At 36.0% G+C, this 24,005-nt stretch overlaps 1 protein-coding gene across 1 annotated transcript; it reads right to left on the reverse strand.

Moving 5' to 3' along the window:
- Positions 1–885: 885 nt before the first annotated feature.
- On the reverse strand, positions 886–21,317 carry LOC120291620 (disease resistance protein RPV1-like). Its single transcript, XM_039309282.1, has 5 exons — positions 20,875–21,317; positions 18,095–19,205; positions 17,750–17,893; positions 14,596–15,201; positions 886–1,146 (listed from the first exon to the last, which is right to left on the reverse strand). The coding sequence occupies exons 1-5, from the start codon at positions 21,315–21,317 to the stop codon at positions 886–888; spliced, it is 2,565 nt and encodes an 854-aa protein (XP_039165216.1).
- Positions 21,318–24,005: the final 2,688 nt, after the last annotated feature.

Genomic DNA, 24,005 nt, shown 5'->3' on the forward strand with positions numbered 1-24,005 from the left:
CGCGCGCCCAAAAAAATCCGAGCCCCCCAAAAAGAAAATTTTGCCAGAGAGAGTAGGAGTGAGAGATTGAGCCCAAAAAGAAAGACCCCTTCGAATGGCCCCCTTTTTATATTTTTTTCTTCTTTCTTTGTTTTCTTTTTGTTTTCTCTCTTTTTTTTTTTTTTTTTCTAATTTTTTTTCTTTTCATTTCATTTCATTTTTTCTTTTTGTTTTGTTTTTGTTTTCTCTCTCTCTCTCTCTTTTTTTTGTTTTCTTTTCTTTTTGTTTTCTTTTGGCTCTTTATTTTTTTTATATTTTTGCAAACAATGGATGATTAAAATGTTAACAAAAAAATTTCAGGTGTCAACAAATCAAAAGAGATTTTATAGTAGCGTGATCTCGTTGACTTCATAGTGAAGAGTCTCTACTGGTCTCTCACAAAGTCTCACAAGAATTTCTCTATTTTGTTTACAATTTTGAGCTTGATGAATTGTGGCACCCCCGAACAGCTAAGGTCGCCACAGCTACCTATCGCTCCTCCTAATGAATACCAGTTACATCTTTTAGCGGAAGCACCGTAGTTCATAGACATTTTTTTTTTTTACAAGAGTTTAGCGCAGCTCAATAGCAAAATTAAAGACGAGTCTCACCATCCCTCTACTCTCTTAATGATGATACAATGCACACTTACTACACATCAAAAGAAAACATAAGCTGAGCCACTTTTATTTACATCTTTAGGATGGAGATCTTGGGTTGCTACAACCAAAAAGCCAAGACTTTTAGCTAAACTTGGCAACAACTCAAAAAGAGATCTCGACCCTCTATATCGATCATGTATAACCTTCCATCTACAAGTGTCGGCTATATCCAAAAAACGTCAGCTCCCACTCCTCACGCGGGCCATCACACCCATCCTAGCGCATCGGGCAGTGGCGGCGGCAACATCCCCCGAATCACTCCGTCACGGCAGACGTGGACCGACAAGAACTTTTGGATGACCGGGCCCCTAGCCAGGCCCACATCATACATAACCAGCACCCGAACCCGTACGAACGTCAGACCAGGAATGGTGACATAGTCAAGCTCCGTACAATTGACCTCCACGTCAGATGGAATGCCGTAATAGGTACCTCGCATGACCGGAGCGAGAGGCATCTGTCTAATCTGAAATGTTGGTCCTTAAAGGGGTGAGTACAACCATTCAGCAGGTAAATGATCTAATCACTACTCAATGCATCAAACAAACAATCATAACATCATAGTAGAGTATATATCATTCATGCACCTAAATATAACTTACCTAGCAGCTATGTATATGTCATCATACCACATGTGCATACACCATCATGCACTCATTATCAAGCATTCGGGCATATCCATACCTTATGTGCACATACTACCATGCACTCATGCACATCATATCATATAGCCATGTATACATATCACCATACCATGCATGACTCAATTTCCCCTTTTTATTTTTCAATTGAGTCACCACATTTTTCTTTCTAGGGACCAGTAACTTGCATCCCACATTTTATCTCTCGCACCCAACTTGGCGTCACGAGGAACCTCAGGCACACACCTCCGGGCATCCGGCACACACCTCCGGGCATCCCGACACTCCCGAGGACATCCAGCACACACACTCCGGGCATCCGGCACCCACTATGTATTAATTATAAAATTTTTGTTATTTAAGCATACTCCTTTACACACTGGTAATCTTTGAATGATGGACGTCTTAAGAACCCGTGACCAAATTGATTGTACTAATTAACACATCTACTGAATGTGGGTAATGCATGTCAATTAAGTTACTACATATTGTACATGAACTCATCTGGTCACGTGTTAATGTTTATCAAGTTGAATATTTTTTATGGTTAAGGAGTATGGCAACATTTACGCAGAGCAATAGTATATACTGTTAAATTTTAGATATTTGGTTCTCTGGTTTAACTCAATTAATAGGCCACTAGTTGATTACAATGATAATTTGTTACTTAAAAATTGGCTAATAAATCAATTGTTGGCCTTGGAGTTATTTTTTGCCTTATGAACTCATGAGTGATAATGCATCAGCTGTCAAGCTTGTCGATTTGGTGTACTCTGTATTATTATTGATGTTAATTTGTGAGAGATATTCTAGATCAGCATTATTTTAATGTTGTTATAGTAATCAGTAATCGGGGTGCACAAGAGATGCTTGCTTCTATGTTATGAGAAGTTTCTTGTGTTGCTGTGATTATTGATCTTATTGGAATCTGTCTTTCAGATTCGCTATATATATATAAATATAAATATATATTTATATTTATATTTATATATAATAAATATTTTATTAATGAATAAAGTAATGTAATTAGCATAATATGTGATTTTGGTGATATGTTGCTTCTATCACTAATGTTAAAATAACATATATATGATATATGTGAGAAGTAAAGTTTATATCCCTGGTATGAGAGAATTTCAAAGATTCAATTGAGTAGTGACCGCCAAAGTGGCACGCTTGATTGGGTTTGAGAAATTTCGGTCTCGAATGTTGATTGGAATGTCTCCTAGTCTAATGCGTAGTCATACTTCCAAAGGAGGTGATTATGTATTAGTTCATGGAGGGATACATGATGGTGTGGTGGAGGAGTGACTGATTCTAGTGATTCATATGCCTAATAGTAATGAATTTACGAAGAATTAGAATATATTCTCATAACTGTTATCATGTGGAGAATGTACAACTACATGTCATATATTCTGTCCAAATGTAATTATATGATTATGCGTGTAACTCTCTAGATGTGTACTTGTACGTCAAGTTACACGGTACTCACATGATGCTAATTATATGTATTACTTGTTTTTTCAGTCACATTTTCTATAATTAATAATACCACTATTATTGAGGTTTTTACTATTTCAAATTTTAAGTTGTGGACATATGATTTGTTGCTTGAGAAAAGAGCAATTGAATTTGTTTACTGTCCATGAAGCGTTCCATTTTGGAACACTTGAAAAGAGGTTTGCCTGCGGACTGCATTGCTATAAGATGATGGAAGCCTTAGTTGCTTGAAATTATGTCTTGTCTGATATCGAAATTAGGACATATTTGCAAAGATTGTGTTTAAGTACTAATGACATGTACATCTCGTATATGGTTAAGAGGTTGTTTACAACAATTTTCTATTTAAGGAAAATGGCCGAGATAAAGAATAAACCGGTTCAAATTAGTCTTAAAGGTTGTAAGGCCTAATAGTAGCGGTCAGTATTTTGGCAAGTATGACAATACTGAATTGCTTAAAAGGTCATTTGTCAAATACTTGATAGATTCTGGGGTGGTAATTTAATTACTATGCCTGAAAATCCTGACAAGAAGATTTGGCTAAAAGGCATGAAGCACCATAATGAACATGGTGATGAGTATGATTAGTAAGACTAATTTATCCGATCTTCTGTGGGCTGATATTATGAAAGCAACTTTTTCACATACAAAATATGTCTCTTATCAAAGTTGTTTCATAAACTTCTTTTGAGTTATACACTGGACATAGATTACTTGAATCATATTAAATTTAGAGGTGTCATGTAGAAGTGAGGTTATCTAATCCAATATTATGTGCGTGGAAATTTAGATTCACTTAAAATTATATTATATTTTACCCATATTGTTCAAAAGAGTATTGATTTTATGACCATAAAGAAGGTATAAGAATTATGGAATCACATACAATAAAGTTTCTAGAGTTCGACATAATTGTAGAGAACAGCTACTCTCAGACTATTAAAGATAATAGTATGATGGAGGTTATTGTGTTTTTGTCTTTACCTATATAGATAATTATGGAATCTCCTGTACCATAGACTAAACTTGTTGAGATTCAAGGTATTATTCTTGATATAGTTTATAATGAAATTTCTTAAACCTCTCAAGTGCAGAATGAAGTGATTGCAGCTTTATTAAGGAGATTTGTTAGGGAAAGACGATCAGTTATATCATCAGAATATATAGTCTATTGGTGAGAGCATGATTACAATATCCACTACATGGTTGTTTTAACAACTTATATAAATGTCATTTCTTGTTCTTAATTAAGTATGTGATTAGATGCCATAAAAAAGATAATAAAGTTTTAACTCTGAAAGAGGGGTGGATAGTTTATAGTGAAGAAATAATTATTTCTTTCTTGTATTTTTAATGATTCTTTCAAAGTGAACGTGGTATTAATAATTTATTTTGATATGGAATTATGTCAAATAGATACAAAATCTATATAGTGCAACTAGATGATTTTGCAACAGATTCAAGTAAACTTGTGTGTAGACTGAAAAGTCTTAATTCATAGTCTTAAGCAAGTTTCTAGACAATATTATTAAATTTTCATAGTGTTGTTATTTTGTTCAATTGGGAACAAAGTAATTCAATATACTACAAGGTCAGTGGGAGGAAATTTATTTTTTCTTATACTCTATGTACATAATATTTTGCTTACAAGTTGTGACCTTGAGACATCTTATATCCTTTGTACTGAGGTCTGTAAGGATGGTTCTCATCATATTTTATTAGATTTATCTAAGATGATATTTGTTTATTGTATTTTTGGAAATATTCAATGCAAGAATTGCTCATGTTGTTAAGGGTGATGGATTGAATCTATCACATTGTCCTTATTTAGATATTGAGAAAATCTAATTAAATGGTGTACCTTGTGTCAGTGCACTTAAAAGTATAATGTATGCTCGAATTTGCACTAGACTAAATATCGTCTTTATGACGGGACTTCTAAGAAGATATCAATCAAATCCAGGACGTTATCACTAGGTTGCTGCCGAGAAGATTTTAAGGTACTTAAGTAAGACAAGAGATTATATACTAATTTACAGACATGTTTAATTCTTGTAGCTAGTAGGACATTCAGATGTAAACTTTGTTGGTTGTTAGCATGACATAAAATCAATAATGGAATACATATTTATGTTAGCAAGAAGTGTAGTAAATAAAGTTCTATATTATCTTCTACTATGTAAGCAAAAGTGTTAGTAACTTTCTTTTAGGCTGTTACTTGGGCTATTAGGCTCCAGAACCTCATGACGGAGTTGATCGTTTTAATTTTATGGATAGTATACGGTTGTATTGAGATAACAAATTTGTAATATTATTTATTTACTACAGAGGTCTCAAGGGGTCTAAATATATGGTGGTCAAAATTTTTGACCAAAAGGAAACGGTACAGAAAAGTTACGTTTTAATATAACATATTTTCACAGATGATGTGGTTGCAGATCCACTAACTAAAGGCCTACGCCCATATGTATTTGAGCGACATGTCGTTAGCATGGACCTAGAAGTATCTTGGGATACTGTTGTTTAGTAGGAGCTATTTTGGCTTTACTCTGATAATGTTTACATTTGTGTTCGTTACACTTTGTAACGATTTGATATGTATCAACTTTTGTATTCAATAAAATATTTTTGAATATATTGTTATTATGTTGAATACATATTGATAAAGTCTCAAGGGATTGTATAAATCTTGAGTGAAGGCTAGGGGCATCTGGTTATTAGCCTTGTGCATATGTTTTGTGATACATAAAAAAATGTTAACCATAAGGACAAGACATATGTGGGTTCATTGGAACCATAAAGTATTCTCTAGTGGCACAAGTTTTTGTGACACCTAAGGTAAGAGAATGGTGACTGACAAATGTGATCTCTCTATGAGAGATGTTATCCATTTGACACACTACCATATTGAATCCATGTCAATAAAGTTAAAAGCATTCGTGACCATGGAAGGCTCTGTGTGTATACATGCAGTTATTGCCATGAATCAGTGTTTAAGGCTTTATGGGATAGGATTGACTATTAAGAATTATCTCTAGACCAAATGTGTGCACATACAGTACGATTTCAATTAATATAGTCCAAGTGAGAGAATGTAAGAGTTTTCATAATGTGGACTAAATTAATTAATATTGTAATTTACTGTTTTTACGGTTACTGTAAAACATGGTTGGTTTAAGGTGAGATAGAAGGTTTCTTAATTAATCTAATATGAGCTAGCTAGTGTGGGCCGAGTTGAGCCTGGCTCATAATGAGGGGGGCTGGCTAAGAACTTTATAAATAGTGCTCAAGTCTCTCCTCTAACCCTAATTCTCACATGTATCCTCACCTAAGGGGCGTTTACCTAACGCTAAATGTGAGGGGGGTTGCCTCATTAAGCCAGTGATATGGAGGGCAATAGAGGAGAAACTTGATGCATGGATCCCCTTAATGTATGGGTAATCCCTTTTTCTGCTTCCGCTTTATGTTCGATGGATCCCAAAACAGGTGCGTTAATCTTTCTATTCAATTATGCATGTTCTTGTTCTGGTTATGGAGATCTTGGGGTTGCGCAATTTGCGTCCAACAATTTTTGGTCTAAAAATGCTTCCGCATGCTTAAAAAGTGGAAAGAATTGGATAACTACGTTAGCCGTAACGTGTTGGGGACGACACACACACACAAACACATACATAAACTTCACATTTTTGTTGCATGTCCTTAACTCCTACCGCAGTTACCATCGTAAAATGAGTCTGTGTATTATCCATGACAAATTCCTGCAAGCCTCAAAATTCAGGATTTGCTGATCGTACAAGTTTTTTCAAGTGCTAGAGTGGGATATAATCTCTTCCGTAGTGTTAAAACAAATTAGCATATTTTCCTTGATTCTCCATCTTTTAAAATTGCGCAAGTATCTTTCTTTAATTGTGCATGTTCTTGATTAATCTCATGACCTTCTCATGTTCTCTTTATTGTAACACATATAGAAATGTACAAAAAAAATACACAATTCTATATCTCGCATTATTCTTATGTTGATCAGAACTAAAAAAAAAAAAAAAAAAAAAACTGAAGAAATTTTGAGTGCACTCAATGCATGCCCGAGTGTACACTAGGAGCACACTTGAAGCATGCCTCATATATGTCATTTTATAATACTTGTGGTCCAAAACCAACATGGGCATACGGCCCTACTCGAGGCCCATCGGAGAAAAAAAACCATCATAGACTCCCACTTGACATGGTGGGCCAAGCAGAATCCTCTTTTCCTCACCGCAACATTCATACTTTTGGTGAATAGTCCGTGCGACCAGCAAAGATACTTTAAGAGCTCGTTGCCATACACACATTAGGAATATATGCCGGACTCATAATGGGCATCACATCTTGAATAGATTTAGTATGCGTACCCTAGATCGATCGATCACATTTATATCTCTTTTGATCTCTTTTAAACAATGACATATATATATATATATATATATATATATATATATATATATTGTATTCACAATTATGATTATCCCAAAGACAGTTATAATTGGTTAACCAGTAAATACAAAACTACAATGTGATTCTCCAAATTCGATCTTCCTCTTTCCTTCAAACTTTCAATTTCAGTTCAGCTTGTTTTTCTAGAAATGTCATATTAGATTGAATCAACTCATGATCATTGGCAACATCCTAAGATAGCAAACACTAAATAGAAATCTTGAGAATAAGTAAAAGTCATGAGGGCACTAAAATTGAGGAACTCTTTTCCTCAAGAGTCTCACACGACATAAAAGTTGAGATCAAACTTCTGCCACTCTTATTGGTCGTTTCATGCATAAGTAGTATGGAATACGTAGTATGGTATTAACTCATTTCCCATGGAGCGTATGTCTACACCTTCAATCTTTGATGATGATAGTTCGAGACATACCCAATGTCTAACTTAAATTCACATATCTACTCATTCACAAAATTCATCAAAACTCACATCATCATAGACAAGATAAAGTAAAATATGTGGGTTATTTTACTTTCGAACATAATAAATATTATGTCATCATCTTAACACCCAGTTAAGGCGACAAATATATTTTTAAGTTTGAGCTCTCGATTATCATCTAGATAATAAGCTTAAAAACCGTCTCATCTCTATTTATCACATAGTAAATAAAAGCGATTACCCATGTGAGTATGCCAATCTTATATCTGTCCGACATACTTTCTCAACTTAAAGTAATGCACTGAGCATTAAGATGCATAAAGATCAAACAAAGATTCATAGGCATTAATGATGAAAACACAAATTCAGCAAATGTGAACATTTAGGGAAATTATAATATTCAGTACATCAACCTCTACGCAATCTTAGAGATTTTAGATGACCACAAAACACATCTCTAGGTATTGGCTTTGTTATAGGATCTGCTACCATTCTATGCTTAGATATGTACTGTAAACCATATCTTTGACAAAGTTATACTTAGTATCTATATGTTTGGTTTTACCATGATATTTTGGATATTTGGTGTACATTTTTGCTGTTTGGCTATCACAGTTAATCAATAATGAATCTGCAGCACTTCCAATAACACCTAAATGATCCAAAAAATCTCTTAAGCCAAACACATTCCTATATTGCTGCTGATAATGCCACGAACTCAGCTTCCATCGTGGACAAGACTATACACGTTTGTTTCTTACTGCTCCAACATATGGCGCCATTATTTTGTAAGAAAACAAAGCCAAAGGTAGATTTCCTTTCATTTAAATCTCCTCCATAATCAACATCAGAATAACCTTAGAGTCGCAGATCCTTTCCTTGATAACTCAGTGTATAATCAGCAGTTCCCTTTAGATACCTCATTATTCTCTTAACGGCTTTCCAATGTGCTTGACCTGGATTGGATTGGTATCTTCTTATCATTCAAACTGCAAAACATATGTCAGGTCTTGTACACATCATAGCGTACATCAAGCTCCCAACAACACTAGAATAAGGAACATGTTTCATTTGTTCCTTCTCTTGTGGGATCCTTGGACACAGTCTATGGGTCAATCCTTCACCTTTTGCAATAGGAGTATCAATGGGTTTACAATCTTGCATATGAAATCGTTCAAGAACCTTATTTATATATTTTTCTTGCGAAAGAGATAACGACATCTTGAACGATCTCTTGAAATCTGCTCAAGAATGTATGCAGCTTCACCCCATATCTTTCATCTCAAAGTTGGAAGATAACCAACTCTTCATAGTATTTACAAATTCCATATTGCTTCTGGCAATTAGTATATCATCAACATATAATGATATGATCACAAATTGATCTTTGGATCTTTTGATATATACACAATGATCCTCATCTATCATTTGTAAAATCATATGTTATTATGGCATTATGAAAACGTATATACCATTGTCTCGATGACTGCTTAAGGCTGTATATTGATCTCAAAAGTCGACATACCTTTCCTTCTTGGCCTTCTTTAATGAAACCAGTGGGTTGTTCCATATATATTTCTTCATCTAATTCTCCATTAAGGAAAGCAGTCTTTACATCCATTTGATGTAACTCAAGATCCATATCAGCCACTATTGTTAGAATAATGCGAATCGAGGTAAATCTTACTACAGGAGAAAATGTTTCTTCATAATCAATTCATTCTTGTTGATTATACCCATTTGCCACAATGCGAGCCTTATGCCTTTTTATCGAGCCATCAGTTTTTCGCTTTATTTTGAGAACCTACTTGTTCCCAATAGTTTTGCGTCCTTTTGGAAAATCAACTAGTTCCCAAACATGGTTTGACTTTATTGACTCCATTTCCTCTTCCATTGCATGAATCCATTTTTCCTTACTAAGGCAATTTAGAACATGATTAATATTTCTTGGTTCATCCTCATCTTGCGGAGCAATCATAAAATTTTCCCTTTCAATGTCAAAATGTCAACGGGGAATACTTTGGCAACTTGTTCGCCGTATGGGAGATTGTACACTGTGCACATCATTCCCCATTATGCTCCCACTAGGATTAGATAATGATGATGTCGTCTCATTATATAGTTGTAATTGAGAATGAGTTGAATTCAATTAATCATTTCTCATATTACTCCCACTTGGACGAACTCCACTAATATCATTATCTTAATCCAAGGTTTCAAATAGGGAGTAATCTATCCCTATTTCACCATTCTTAAGAAATTCATCTTCTAAGAATGTGACATCCCGTGATTCAAATTCAGTTATACTCCCACTTTCCTGCTCACCTATGAACACATACCATTTCGAGTGTTCGGAGTATCTTATGAAAATACTCTTCTTTCCTCTAGGACCCAATTTCTCAAACTTGTGAGAGGGCTCATGAATATAGGCAGCACAACCCAATGGCTTAAGAAAACTTAAGTCCGGTTTTCTACCTATCCATAACTCATATGGAGTGGAAGTAACTGATTTGGAAGGCACCCGGTTAAGTATATAGGCAGCAGTTAACAAACGCATCACTCCAAAAATTAATAGGTAAGTCAGCATGCGCCATCATGGACCTAACCATTTCCAGTAGGGTTTTGTTTATTCTCTCCGCAACACCATTTTGTTGAGGAGTATATGGAATAAACAACTATCTTTCTATTCCTTTTTCATCACATAATTTTCTAAACTCATTAGATTAATATTCTCGACCTCGATCGGATCTCAATGCTTTTATTTTCTTGTCTTAATTGATTTTCTACCAAGTTCATAAACTTTTTGAAACAACTCAATGCTTCAAATTTATGATAAATCAAATAGACATATCTGAATCGAGTATAATCATCTACAAAAGTGATGAAATAAACAGCCCCATGCCTTCCTCTTAAATTCATTGAACCACAGACGTCAGAATGGATTAAATGCAGAGGAAATTCAGCTCTTTTACCTTTTTCCAAATTTTTCCTTGTCATTTTCCCGACTAGCCAATGCTCACATATGGGCAAATCGACTTTTTCAATGTTGCCCAACAAGCCCTCTTTGGCTAATCTATTCATACGCTGTTGACCAATATGACCAAGTCTAGCATGCCACACACTCACATCATTATCATATGAAGTAGAAGACGTGAAAAGGGAATAACAAACATTAACATCACCACAGTCAACATTTAGTACAATAAAACCATCCAGAAAATAATCACAACCATAGTAGTTTGTATTCAAATACAAATCTATACCTCTATTATGGAAGTTAATATTAAAACGAAGCTTGACCAACACCAAAATAGACACTAAATTTTGACGAATCTCTGAAGCATATAAAACATCATGTAGGAACTAGGTGCGTCCACCACGCATGTTCAATTGGCAGGTGTCAATCCCTTTAACTTCACTCTCGGAGTTATTTCTCACATAGATCCACTTAGTTCAGTTGGTACTCGTTGGAATTCCACAAAGGATTCTCTATCATTCGCTACATGGTCTGTCGCTCCCAGATCTACCGTCCACAAAGGATTGATTCACCTAATAATCTAACTTGACACACAAGCAAAGTTCTTAAATGTACAAGAGGTGTTTACCTTTTCGGCTCACTGTGATTTGCGAGCATAGTGACCTTTCTTATCACAATTGTAACACCTCACCCTTGACATTTTCTTCACTTGAGGACGTTTTTATCTCTTGTGTTGGTTAACTCTTGATTTCTTGCAATAAGGACTTGATCATTTGCATTCCCACATATTGAACGAATCAATACGCTTGCGCTTATAGCTCAAAGCCCTTTCTAAGCTAGAACCAACATTGCAAATATCTATTTTCGGCTCAAATGCCATTAGGCAATCCTCTACTAGCTCAAGGTGGTGCACAGCATCCTCAAGATCTTCCATAACATGGTCAAGAGCTTCTAATGCTTCTTGCTTTTCCAGCATATATTAAATCTTCATAATCAATATTTCACAATTATTGTCGTTCATATCAGCAATTACGTTCTTAGTTGCTGAAACCATTGATCTGAACACATCAGACATATATGCACGAATAATTAATACCTATCATTTATGCATCCACTTTGCACAGACTCATCATATCAATGAACAATTTTAAGTAAGGTTTCAGAATCAAAAGGTCACTATGTTTCCAATCATCCTCCAAAAATCCTAACTTAAGACTATTATTAATATAATTGTTTTATGCAAAATAAATTCTATGAAGTTACAAAAACTTCTATGAACTACACATAGCAGTCAACAATAACAGAAAGCAAATAATATTTGATATCCAATAGAATAATAATGCTTTCACATAATACAACTATCCATTACACTAAATAATATATACAGAGGAAAATATCAACATAGAAAGAGATATTTACACTCAAAATATCTCAAACTAATCTAGGAAATAAATAGGGAAAGTCTCTGCTAATCTATCAATCAAAATATCTAAAAAATCTTAAGGCACATTTGCCAACTATGGAAAAACTTTTGGAGAGCTTTCATGTCGTCTCCAAGGCGCATTTACTCTGCGCCATGTGACGCTCAATCTAAGGGTTGGAGTTTTTGTTAACTCAATCCTTTAGTACTCTCTTACAAAAGCTACTACCAGCCTTCTATAACCTGAGACCATGTTGACCTCCCATAGGCGATCTAACACTGCTTGCCATTCAAGTGGAAGAATGTTTATCAAGGCCGGCACCTTCTCAAAATCTGGCATAAGATAACCATTCCAGATGATTTCCTGTATCATCTGATTGACCCTGACCACATGTGATACTAAATCACCTTCATGCCACCGATAATTAGCTAACTCTGTCATCAGCCTTTTAAGTCTTGCACTTTCTTCGTCCGTTCTCGGGAATGCAGGTATCCGTGCATAACGCATCATAATTCCTGCAACAAATGCAGAACTAAAAAAAATGGATCACTTATAATCCATAATGAACATAAGGGAAAATACATAATTTTCCATGATTCATGCAACAAATGCAGAATAAAAAAAAAATGGATTACTTATAACCCACATAGACATAAATGAAAAAGAAACAGATTCTTTTTGCTTTTTTTTTTTTTGGGTCAACGGTCAACGGTGGTCAACGACGGTCAACAGTCGTCAACGACGGTCAATGGTGGTCAACGCCGGTCAACATAGGTCAACGGTCAACGCATGACCGGGTCAAGTCAATAGGTCGGTCAACGGGTCCTTCAGGTCGGGTTAGGTTGGACCGGTCGGACCGGTTGGGCCGGACGGGCCGGTTGGGCTGGCACGTGCCCTGCGTGTGCGTGGGCAACCGCCGGCCGACGTCACGATGACATCAGCCGGCGTGTGCCTTGCACGTGTAGGCGGTTGCCGCGCGTGCATCGCACACGCCTGGGAATCGTCTCGGTGCGTGCAACGCACGCGCGACGAAGTCGAACTCTTCAGCCGCGCGTGGCAACACGGTCGGCGAAGATTCGGCGACAAGCGACCACTCGAAATTCTCGTATCGTTGAGTACTTCAATCCTAAGCAATCATAATCGCAATTCAATCTATGGAAAAAACAAAAATAGGGGGAACAAGACAGCGTCGGGATTATTCCGTCTCTAAAACGATTAACAAGTGACGTTTAACAAAAAAAAATCAATCAAAATTATTTATAATCGTAAAAGTAATCGGAAACATGATTAAGAGGCTCGATACCAATGTTGGGTTGAGATTCGGAAACGGATCCCAAACAAAGTGATTCGACACGAATCGAACACAAACGTAGCGGAAGCGAGCCCAAGAAATTCATGAATCACCGATCCTAAGGCACATCACATAAACGAACGTACCTTTGTTTCCACAGACTAAACCCCGATGTCGTGAATCAAAGAGGAATAATCCACGCCGTTCTTCAGAGGATTCTTCTGTACTGTTCTTCGGGAGAAAGCGGGGTGAGAGGACGTAACCTCGAGAGAGAGGACGTGCGTAACCGAGAGAGAACGTAATCTCTCTCTCTCTTTTTATTTTATTTTATTATATGTAACCTTTCAATCAGATAACCGCCTCCCTTATTTTTCCTTTATCTATAATAATTTCCTCCATGGGCCCTCAACTCACGGGCCGGGCCTTTTTGGGCCCAACATGGGCGGACGGGCCAACTCAGGCCCATCAAAAGGAAAAAATATCCATCAATACTATATAGCACTTCTTTAGCTTCTTCAAGTGGGATAGATCAGATAAGCTTTGCAAGGATTTGCAGTCTTCGATTATTAAGCTTTCTAGAGATTCCACTCTGTCAAGACCTTGAATGTCGAACAGTTCCGGACATTCCCGTAGTTCAAAGTCCTTGAGATTTGTTAAGTTAGATAAGTTGGACAAGGTTTGAAGGAAGGGACACTTACTGATAAACAAGAGTCGTAAATTCTTCAGTCTTTCAATCCCTATAAACCTGCTTGACGTGTTGTAGCTCATTCTCAAGCATTGCAACGATGTTAAACCTTCAAGATTTTCAATATTATTATACTGATTCTCAAAATTTAGCTCCAACAAATTCTCCAAGTTGGAAAGGTCAATGACTTCAAGAAGACTACAATTGTTGAAGGTAAGTTTCTTCAAACTAGAGGGAAGCTGTGCAATCTGGCGCAAGTTCTTGCAATTGTTGAGTTCAAGTTCTTTCAGGCAGCAAAGGAATGAGTTTATGCTGGTGATACTTGGGAGTTCCAACTTGCAACATGGGCTGTAAGTTCTTTCTTCTGGAAAAGCTTTGACGGAGGCTGTCATGGTAAAACATAATTCTAGATTTCTTAAACTCACCAAGTTTGAGATATCTGGGTCTTTTTCCGTGGCTCTTGAGGACAGACGTAGACTTACCAAACTCTGGGGAAGCTTTGGTACATTCTCCACACGAGTTTGTGTTAATTTCAAAATCTTCAAGAAAGGTAATCTCATGATATCACTAGGAATCATCTCTAGCCGCATGCAATCCTCTCCATGAAGCTCTTCAAGTTTCTCCAACATCCCAATTGCCTCAGGTAACCTTTGCATGTGACTTCTGTTCATCTTCAACACTTTCAAGCTCTTTAGATTGACAATGGTATTTGGCAATTCCACAATGCCAGTGCTTGAGACATCCAACTCAGCTAAGGATTTTAGCATTCCAATCGAGTTAGGAAGTGTCTTTAGCTTTCGAGCTCCACAAATGGCCAAACACTCAAGATTTACGAGTGCTCCTATTGAGCTTGGAATTTGACTAATGCTTGTATCATATACATTACGGGATGACCAGTGGACTTGATTACATCTATTTAGATTCAAGTGCTTCAGACATCTCAAATGACCAATAGATGGATCAATCCACAGCAAATTCCTACATTCCTCCAAAATTAATGTTTCTAAGGATAAATATGTAGAGACATCAGGAGTTGTGCTTAACTTGTCGCACTTTGATAGATTAAGGACCTTTAATCTCGTAGCCGCCTGTCAAATTATTATGCATATTCAATGAGTTTGATTTATAGAATCTTGCAGGACATAAATAAATATATAGACTGAGGAAGCATTCACCAAAGTAACTTTGTAAATACTCTCTTTATATCACTTCCCCTTACGTGGTTGTGGACCCACTATTCCATTAATAACCATATTGTAGTTTATCATCCAAAATTTATCTAGAAAATACTTTATTTATCGTTTGAGTGAAGAAGTATAACTATATTCAGTGCACCGTGTTAATCCATATATTGGAAATCAAAATATTTTTTTATTAAGTATGAGACCCTTCATATTGTTACTAATTCAATATATTTGATATCAATAATAAATTTATATCGCCAACCCAACGCAACCGAGAACATAACCAACACAATGAAGAATGTTTTGTTTGTTGGTTTTAAATAAGATTTTAGGAATTTGAGATGTTACCACCAGCCATGTACAATTGAGAATTTAATATATTACAAACCCGATATAACATCTATTCTAACATGCAATTACTTCTGACATAGAATTTACACATGTTCAACGCCAATAAATGAAATTACCTCAACTTGAATTTTGAAAATGGGAGAAAAGATTTACCAAAAATCATCAAATACATAGTATATATACGTTATTAAGGTAAATAATTTTTTGTGTCACCAATCAATACAAAGATTTCTTCACATATCATCATCCAAAGTACATTGTCACCCATCCAATTATGAATGTGTAAAAAGTTTTGTATACCAAGAGTGGACTTAATAAACGTATCTTTATTCAAATTGTGCAAGTATATAGGGATAAATGTATTGGAAGTTCTAAAACTTGTCATAAAAGTGTAATTAAGTCCTAAAACTTTTAAAAAGTGCAATTAAGTCCTAAAACTTTTCACAAAGTGCAATTAAGTCCTAAAACTTTCAAAAAGTGCAATCAAATTCTAAAACTTGTCAAATTGGTCCAATCTAAGTCCTTCCATTGATTGCACATTTTGAAAATTTTTGGACTTGATTGCATTTTCGTAATAAGTTTTAGGACTTGATTGGACTTTTTGAAAGTTTTAAAATTCAATTGAACTTTCATAACAAATTTTAGGACTAGATTGCTATTTTTGAAAATTTTAGGACTCAATTGTATTTTTATGACAAGTTGAAGAACTTCTAGTGCATTTTTTCCTATAAAAAAAAAAATACAAGAACAGGAACACTGTCAAATTTAGACTAAACTACATTATTAGAGATGAGTAGAAGAAGACCAAATTCGCTTGAAGGTAACAAGAAGAGAGCTGGAAGGGGATTTCAGCATTGAAATAATACAAATATAGCATTATTTAACAATAGAATTATTGGATTATTTGCATGACATTAGTCGCTGCACAGGTTTAAGAATAGACTTATTGAAAATTATGTTGGGTGATGTGGTCATGCAATTCAAAATATACAATAGTTATGCGTAATTTATGACAAATGATACATATTTATTAACTAAATAGAAAATCCGTGACATTGTTCATTACTTTATTAAGTTATCTGTTGTATACTATATCTTGTTTACTTATATATTCTGGAGGCATAATTGTAATCATGAAATATTTGAATTCGAAATTACTTTTTCCTACACTATCCAAATTCCATAAGTCCATTTAATAATCAATAGAAAAATACATACCAATCATATACGTGACTACTATATCAAATTACATCTAAATTAATAAGTTACATGAAGATGATAATCTGTTGTTCTATGAACATCAATTGTTCGAGTAAGTTTGTTAGTTGAGATTTTTATCTTATTAATGTAACGGGTAGTGTTTCTATGTAATGTTTGGAAATTCACGATAATGTGACACAATAACATAACTCCATTCTACCAACTTTCTTGTTTATATGCTACCTATACAAAGTTGTCACAGAAGCTTGTTTAAACTGTTTGGTACAGTTTCCTGTTGTAGTTTCAGTACTAAAAACGTGTGATGTAGCTTTATAAGGTGTTCAGTATATACTTCACATCAGCAGCTACTTAAGAGCCAGCACCTTACGGCAGTTGTTAGGAAATTGCTCACCAACTTTGATATGTTACAGTTTAAAAATATGAATTACCAAACATAAAAGGTTATAGCACTTCACTATATACTTACAACACAGTTCAACTATAGTTCAGCTGCAGTTATAGCAAACAAGATATGATAAACAAAAAGGTGAAGTAATTGTTTTTCCAGCTAGCAATAGTGATTGACTTTAAAAAATTAAAAGAAGTTCAATTATGGAGTGCGGAATTTATATCTTAGGATATACTCAAGAGGTAGATTTCTTATTTTAGTTTAATTAGAAACCCAATTGACAATCCTCAGCCCGTGCAGGACACGAGCTTGTGTGGGAATAAAAGGTTATAAGAATATGGTACCTAAAGTTCGCCATACCTTAAGTTGAGTCCACCCATTCCAGCATTCTGTTATTTTGGTCCGCGACAGATCAAGGATGAGCAGATTTTTGGGGCAAAAGTTGGTTGCTTGCAAATTTGAAGGAGAATTCTTCCAAGAAAGCCATCTTACTTCTGAAAAGAGATCCTCAAAGTCTCCGGACAGGTTTCCGCCGATCAGTCGAAGAAATCTAACGTTTGGCATTTTCATAAATTCTTCCGGTGTCAAAACAATCCCGTCAAAGTTCACACAAATCGCTTCAATAGTTTCAGTTCCCTATAACGATGAAAAATAGTTCCCCATTAGCCCAAGCAAAATGCACATGGATTTCTATAAACGGTTTTGGTTCCGTATGATGCCACAATGGAGTCTGTTCAATTGTGGGCTTCTAGAAAAGGACAAAATGACCTGGAAAAAGAGAAATTTTGGACAGATTTTTGCTATGAAAAAGTGATGAGGTGTTGCAGTTAACTTCACCTTCTTCTTGATGATCATACCCAATGCTTCGTCATTATTCCATACACGCGAGCGCTTTCCCGGATCTTTGCGATTTTCATTACGTACAATACTCCTACCAAAGTCTTTAAGCTGGTCATGCATCCAAAATTCATTCTTTTCTCCAATTTTTATTAAGGACATCAAAAGTAGGACATCAATCCCCTCATCAGGAAACAGTTCATAATCATCCCACATATAAGTTGCATCTCTCTTATTCTCTCCGGTGAGAAAGCAGGCAATATCAAGAAATAGTTGCTTTTGCTCTTCATCTAAAACCTCATAACTCAAGATTAACTTTTTCTCCACATCCTCATGAAGATGGCTTTCCATCTTTTTTAATGTATCTTCCCATGCTGCTTTTCTTTTCTGATATAAAAAGGAACCCATCACTTCAATAGTCAAAGGAAGGCCGCCAGTTTTTGCAGTGATATTCTTAGATAGACTTAGAAAGTCACTTGGAGGATAGTTGTTTCTAAATGCATGCTTGCTAAAAAGTTGTAAAGATTCTTCACTATTCAGCTCTGCCACTTCATAAGTCAATCTATGGTCAAACTGATCTTGAAATACAGACATAACATTTCTATCTCTCGTGGTAACCACAATTCTACTTCCTGAACCAAAGCATTCTCTTGTTGCTGCTAGTGCAATTAGTTGGCTACTATGATTTACATCATCAAGAAAAACAAGAACTTTCTTTCTCTTAAATCGTTCTTTAATTATATTTTTCCCTTGGTCAATGCTAGAAAACTCAATTCCTTTGTCCCCAAGGATATCATGCACTAGTTGCCTTTGCAAATTTAGAAGGCCAAAACTTGAACTTGCTGATGCTTGTCGAATATCTTGGATAAAGCTACAGCTTTCAAAGTCAGGTGACAGTTTGTGGTAAACAACCTTGGCAAGAGTTGTCTTACCGATACCACCCATTCCACATAATCCAACGAGCCTTATGTCCGTAGATTCAACACTCAACAAATCTATCACTTCATCCACAGAATGGTTGATCCCAACCAAATGATCAGGGAGATGTACAGGAGACACCTTAAGCTTAACCAAAACTTTACGAGCTATTAGCCGTGTGAGTTCTCCATGACTGCATGTCAGTAGTAAGAGTATAATGAAATTATTATCAAATTGAAAACAAACATGTATATAGACGAGATCATTCAGTGATGTGAGTTAGCCACAAAATGAGGGACATATAGGGATAAAATAATGCATGACTTTCTGAATTCATTCAATCATGGTATTAAGATACAATGGATATTTTATGAAGGTGATGATCAAGATCATGAATTCCTTCCATATTCATCGCACAGTTTATTAGAAATGAGTATGGTTGGGGTGCTCCAATCCAAAAGCGGGAACGAAGAGGAGATATTGCAAGCGGAAAGAGGAAATGGAGAAGATAAGGTAACAGCATGCTCAAAACGTGCAATGTAGGAAGATAACTGTGTAAGATTTGGTATTCAACTGTAAGTGACTATATTATACTCTAGGTGTAAAATTTATATTACACAAGCAGCTTTATATGTTATGGATTTGAGACAGTGAATAGGTATAAATTTCAAATTATGGGCGGATAATACCGTTTGTGTTTTGGGCAGTCCATCATAAAAAAACATGGCCTAAACAAAAAGAAGCTAATGATCTAAACCAGACCACAACAATTTACGTAATCCATTAGCACCACTCAATAAAATGTCTAGACGAAATCGTTAATCATAAAGTTCATGACAATACACTTGACCCACAAACCCCACCGATGGAATGTGTGGGGACTCATCGATCGTGCATTTCCAATGGAGAACTTAAGTGGAAACCATGACACCTAACGACATCGATTGATTCACAGCATGAAACGAAGTCCGAGTTAATAAAGCTCCATCGACCAAGAAATAACTGTAGCTAAATGATCAAGAGCGGTCACAAGTTATCCCTGAAGCAGCGCGCAAGTCAAGACGCGCTTAGAGGGTTTTTTGGAGGAAGATGACGATGCACAATGGAATGGTCCATGAAAGATGGAGGAGGAATCAAAGACCAAAAATCTCTTTACATCATCTCTAATACATAGATATATCTCTGAAGACAATTCAAACACTTCCAACAAGAGCAGTATAGAATCAAGGATTCGATCTGGTTTTCGAAGAATATCGTTTGTAGAAGATCTTCACTTAGGTTTTGAATTTTAAATTCAAATTAGATTAGATTTCCTAAGTTCAATAGCTATATTCGAGTATAAAGGGTTTCTAGTTGAGTCTTGTAAGCTTTCTACTTCCCCTTCGTACTTTAGTAGTTTCCATTAAGAGGTTAGTGTTCAAATTTTGTTATAGAACAAGTATGGCATCAAAAAATGTAAGCCATTTGTTCTGATTCAATTAAAATTAGTGTTCAAATTTTGTTATAGAACAAGTATGGCATCAAAAAATGTAAGCCATTTGTTCTGATTCAATTAAAAGTTCTTTGCAGTTTCCACTGTTTATTTCAATTATTTTTACCTATCCATTGTATTAGTAATTCAAGTTTTAGAATCCATCTACTTTTTTATTTGAAGTCAGATTTGATCATTTATTTGGTCAGTTGATCGATTTTAATTTGGTTCTATCATTGAAATCATTGAGTCTCCATTTACCACAACTTGACAAAATCATATGTAACAGGCCTAGAACAAAATAAAATGCTTTTCCGCCCAAATTATAGTCAGTATTAAAGCGAAAGAAACAGAGAGAAAAGGGAAGATGGAGTTGAATGAGTTAACATACCCTCTGTCCTTGGTGTCCCATCCCTTGATTCTTGTAACCTCCTTGAGCGCCTCTGCCCATCGTTGCACAATCTCAGCCCCACGTTTTTGTTCATGCAGAGTTAATGCATCCCTATATACATCAGTTTCAAGCTTCAAATCAGAAGGTTCCACATCATAAAAAATGGGCATAACCTCTAGTCCAGAGGCTTCTTTACACTTCATCATGTGTTCTAGCTCACGCAGGCACCAGCTACTGGAGGCGTAGCCTCTGGAGAAGATGGGAATGCATATTTTCGAGTCATCGATGGCCTGGAAGATTTCGGGGCCGATCTCTTCACCAATGTCGATCCCCTTTTTGTCTACGAAAACATGAATACCCTTATCTAGCAAGGCATGATAGAGGGAATCTGTGAAGTTAACACGAGTATCTGGTCCTCGAAAACTCAAGAACACGTCGAACATAGCTCCCGATGAATCATGGCTTGCGGATCGAGTTTCCAGAGAACAGGTCCTTTCTCTATTCATCTTAGCAGCGTCTGCTGAAATTCTGCAAGTAAATCACAAAAGATTTGATGCGTTTTTCTCGTCAAAATACATGTAAAATCACACCACGTTTTAAAGTGTAAAATCACACCACATTTTAAAGTGATTTTACAAGACTTAGATGATAGAAAACGCGGTGTTTTGCATTTCAAGGAAGTTGCAAGAACTCCGTGTGGAGCAGGGGTCAACTAGCGATGGTGGGCCAGGATAGTGAGGCTCGGCTTCCATTTCCGTTGTGTTGCGGCATTGACCGATAGAAGTGGCAAAGATATGACTGAAGGATTAACAGATGGGCTGAGCCCGGCAATTGACTGGCGGATGGGGCGAGAATCCGCGAGTCAAATGAAATGTCCGAGAAATGTAGACACGTGGAATTGCACGTGTATCGTCCAACAAACTTCAGCTTATCAATTAATTGCACGGGTACCAGCTCGAAAACACAAATGAAAAGGGCAACCCCTTCAAATTTTATTTACCAATTTTGTATCGTCTAACAAACTTCTATTTGTATCTCTTAATACCACCTTAAAAATCATTAACCTTAATTAGAGTAACTTACCTACTCTTCTGTAATTAAATTATTAATTAGTTTCGTGTCATCAACTATTGTTTAAGTTACTTACCAAATTTATTTTTCTAATCACCAACCTTTCTTATTTCTTTTACCAATTTTCATTCTCCTTTCTTTATTACGCCTTTAATTTACTGACTCTTATTTGTCAACCTTTTCTTTGATTAAGTTTTCAACCAGTTACCAACTCTCATTTGAGTTAATTATCAACGTTTATTTTTTTTTAAATTTATTAACTTTTCCATTGAGTTACTTAATTGGGATAAATCAAAAAGTCACTAAATACATACGGGCCTAATACCCTTAAAAACCTCTAATTTTTACTCAAGTCCCATTTCTACCCTACATTTTTTTTTTGTTTCATTAAAAATCTCAAACTTTAGGTCCAGTCCCAAATCTACCATAAAATATGGTCGAAAGAAAAATTTCTATTTGACAGGGCTTCTTCCTATACCTATGAATTCCATTGGACCTAGAAATGATACATTGGAAGAATCTTTTGGGTATTCCAATATCAATAAGTTGATTGTTTCGCTCCTCTATCTTCTGAAAGGAAAAAAAGATCTCTAAGAGCTGTTTCTTGGATCCGAAAGAGAGTACTTGGGTTCTCCCATCCATCAAAAACCCCAAACTTTATGTCATGCCAAAATTCTACTGTCCAAGCCCAATTTTACCCTAAAGTTTTTTCGGTCTAATAAAAATCATAAGCTTTTACTTGAGTCACAAATCTGCCCTGCTAAACCTTTGTCCAAAATTTCCTATTGACAACTGAGAGATAGAAAACTCCCAAGCATGAGCTGTTTGAGCATCCCGAGCCTAGTGTTCCAAGCGCAAACTCACTGACCGTGAGAGATTGAACACTTTCGAGCACGAGAGTTTGAAGACTGAGCATAAAATCGAAGATCCCCGAGTGAGATGGAAGGAAGACTCTCTTAAGAGGTAAGAGCAATTGAAGAAAGTCAACCCTAATTGCTCTAGTTTTTATCAAAATTTCATTTCCAAGAAGGCGTTATTTGGACTTATTTGAAAAATTATTGCTTTGGTTTTTTTATAAGACAAAAAAAAAAAAAATGATCGTGTGTGGGTATGCGGTCGACTTTAGCCAAAATCTAATAATTCCAACTTTACGAATATCCACCAATTTCAATAGCCTATTACTTTTTTTTAGCACTGTAAACCGACGCTCAGTAATTTTCCAATCAATTACCAAAATTAAATAATTTAGAAATAAAATCCTAAAATCAGAATTAAATTAATTCAACACAATCTAGCACTCAAATAAATAAATAGACTGCGCCACGATAATCAACATAAAATTCTGATCGTCAGTTATCCTAGCCTAATTTCCGGAAAATAATTAATTAATTAAATAATTACGGAAATTATTAAATGAATGCAATAAATCCAACTTAGGCTTGTAATGCCTAATTGGAAGCCGAGACGAGCCGGAAAATTACCGAGACTCACTCAATAAATATTATGACCTATTTTCTTGCTAACTACACCAATCATTTGCCCAATATACATTGATAAGTCTATAATTTAATTACTCTAATATAATCTATCAATCTAATTGCACTTAATAAAATCTAATCAATCCATACGCATCATTAGCATACTAATAAGGGATTAGTGAGCAAAACTCACCCGATTGAAGATCTGCTCGGATCAAAACGACGAGGACGCGATGAGGCTCGATCCTCTCCAAAGTGGCGATAGCAACGGGGCACAAATTAGGCCCAAAACTTGGCCTGCAAAACCTCACGGCGCTGCTGGTTTTCTTTGGCTGTGGGGGCTGTTTTGTGCGGCTGAGTTCGCGGAGGGAGGGACTGGATGTGCGGCTTCAAGTGGGCTGTTGAGAAGTCACGAGCTGGGCGAAGATCGAGCGGAGATCGGTGGAGTTCCGGCGCCTCAAGAGGCTGAAATGGCGTCGTCAAAAGGGGGGTGAACGAACTGCAGAAAGCCGAAGGAGGGAGAGAGGTTGAAGGCGGGTGGGTCGGTCAAAAATGACAGAGAGAGAGATGATAAGTGAGAGA

This window comes from Eucalyptus grandis, chromosome 3 (assembly GCF_016545825.1).
Source record: "Eucalyptus grandis isolate ANBG69807.140 chromosome 3, ASM1654582v1, whole genome shotgun sequence".
Classification (NCBI taxonomy): domain Eukaryota; kingdom Viridiplantae; phylum Streptophyta; class Magnoliopsida; order Myrtales; family Myrtaceae; genus Eucalyptus; species Eucalyptus grandis.

Excerpts from the sequence above, each read along its gene's own strand:
- LOC120291620 (XM_039309282.1), bottom strand. The coding sequence starts at position 21,317 with ATGTTCGACGTGTTCTTGAGTTTTCGAGGACCAGATACTCGTGTTAAC. Across the intron at positions 19,206-20,874 it reads TGGGACACCAAGGACAGAGG|TCATGGAGAACTCACACGGC; the intron begins GTATGTTAACTC and ends ACTGACATGCAG. Across the intron at positions 15,202-17,749 it reads TTGAGGATCTCTTTTCAGAA|GCGGCTACGAGATTAAAGGT; the intron begins GTAAGATGGCTT and ends ATAATTTGACAG.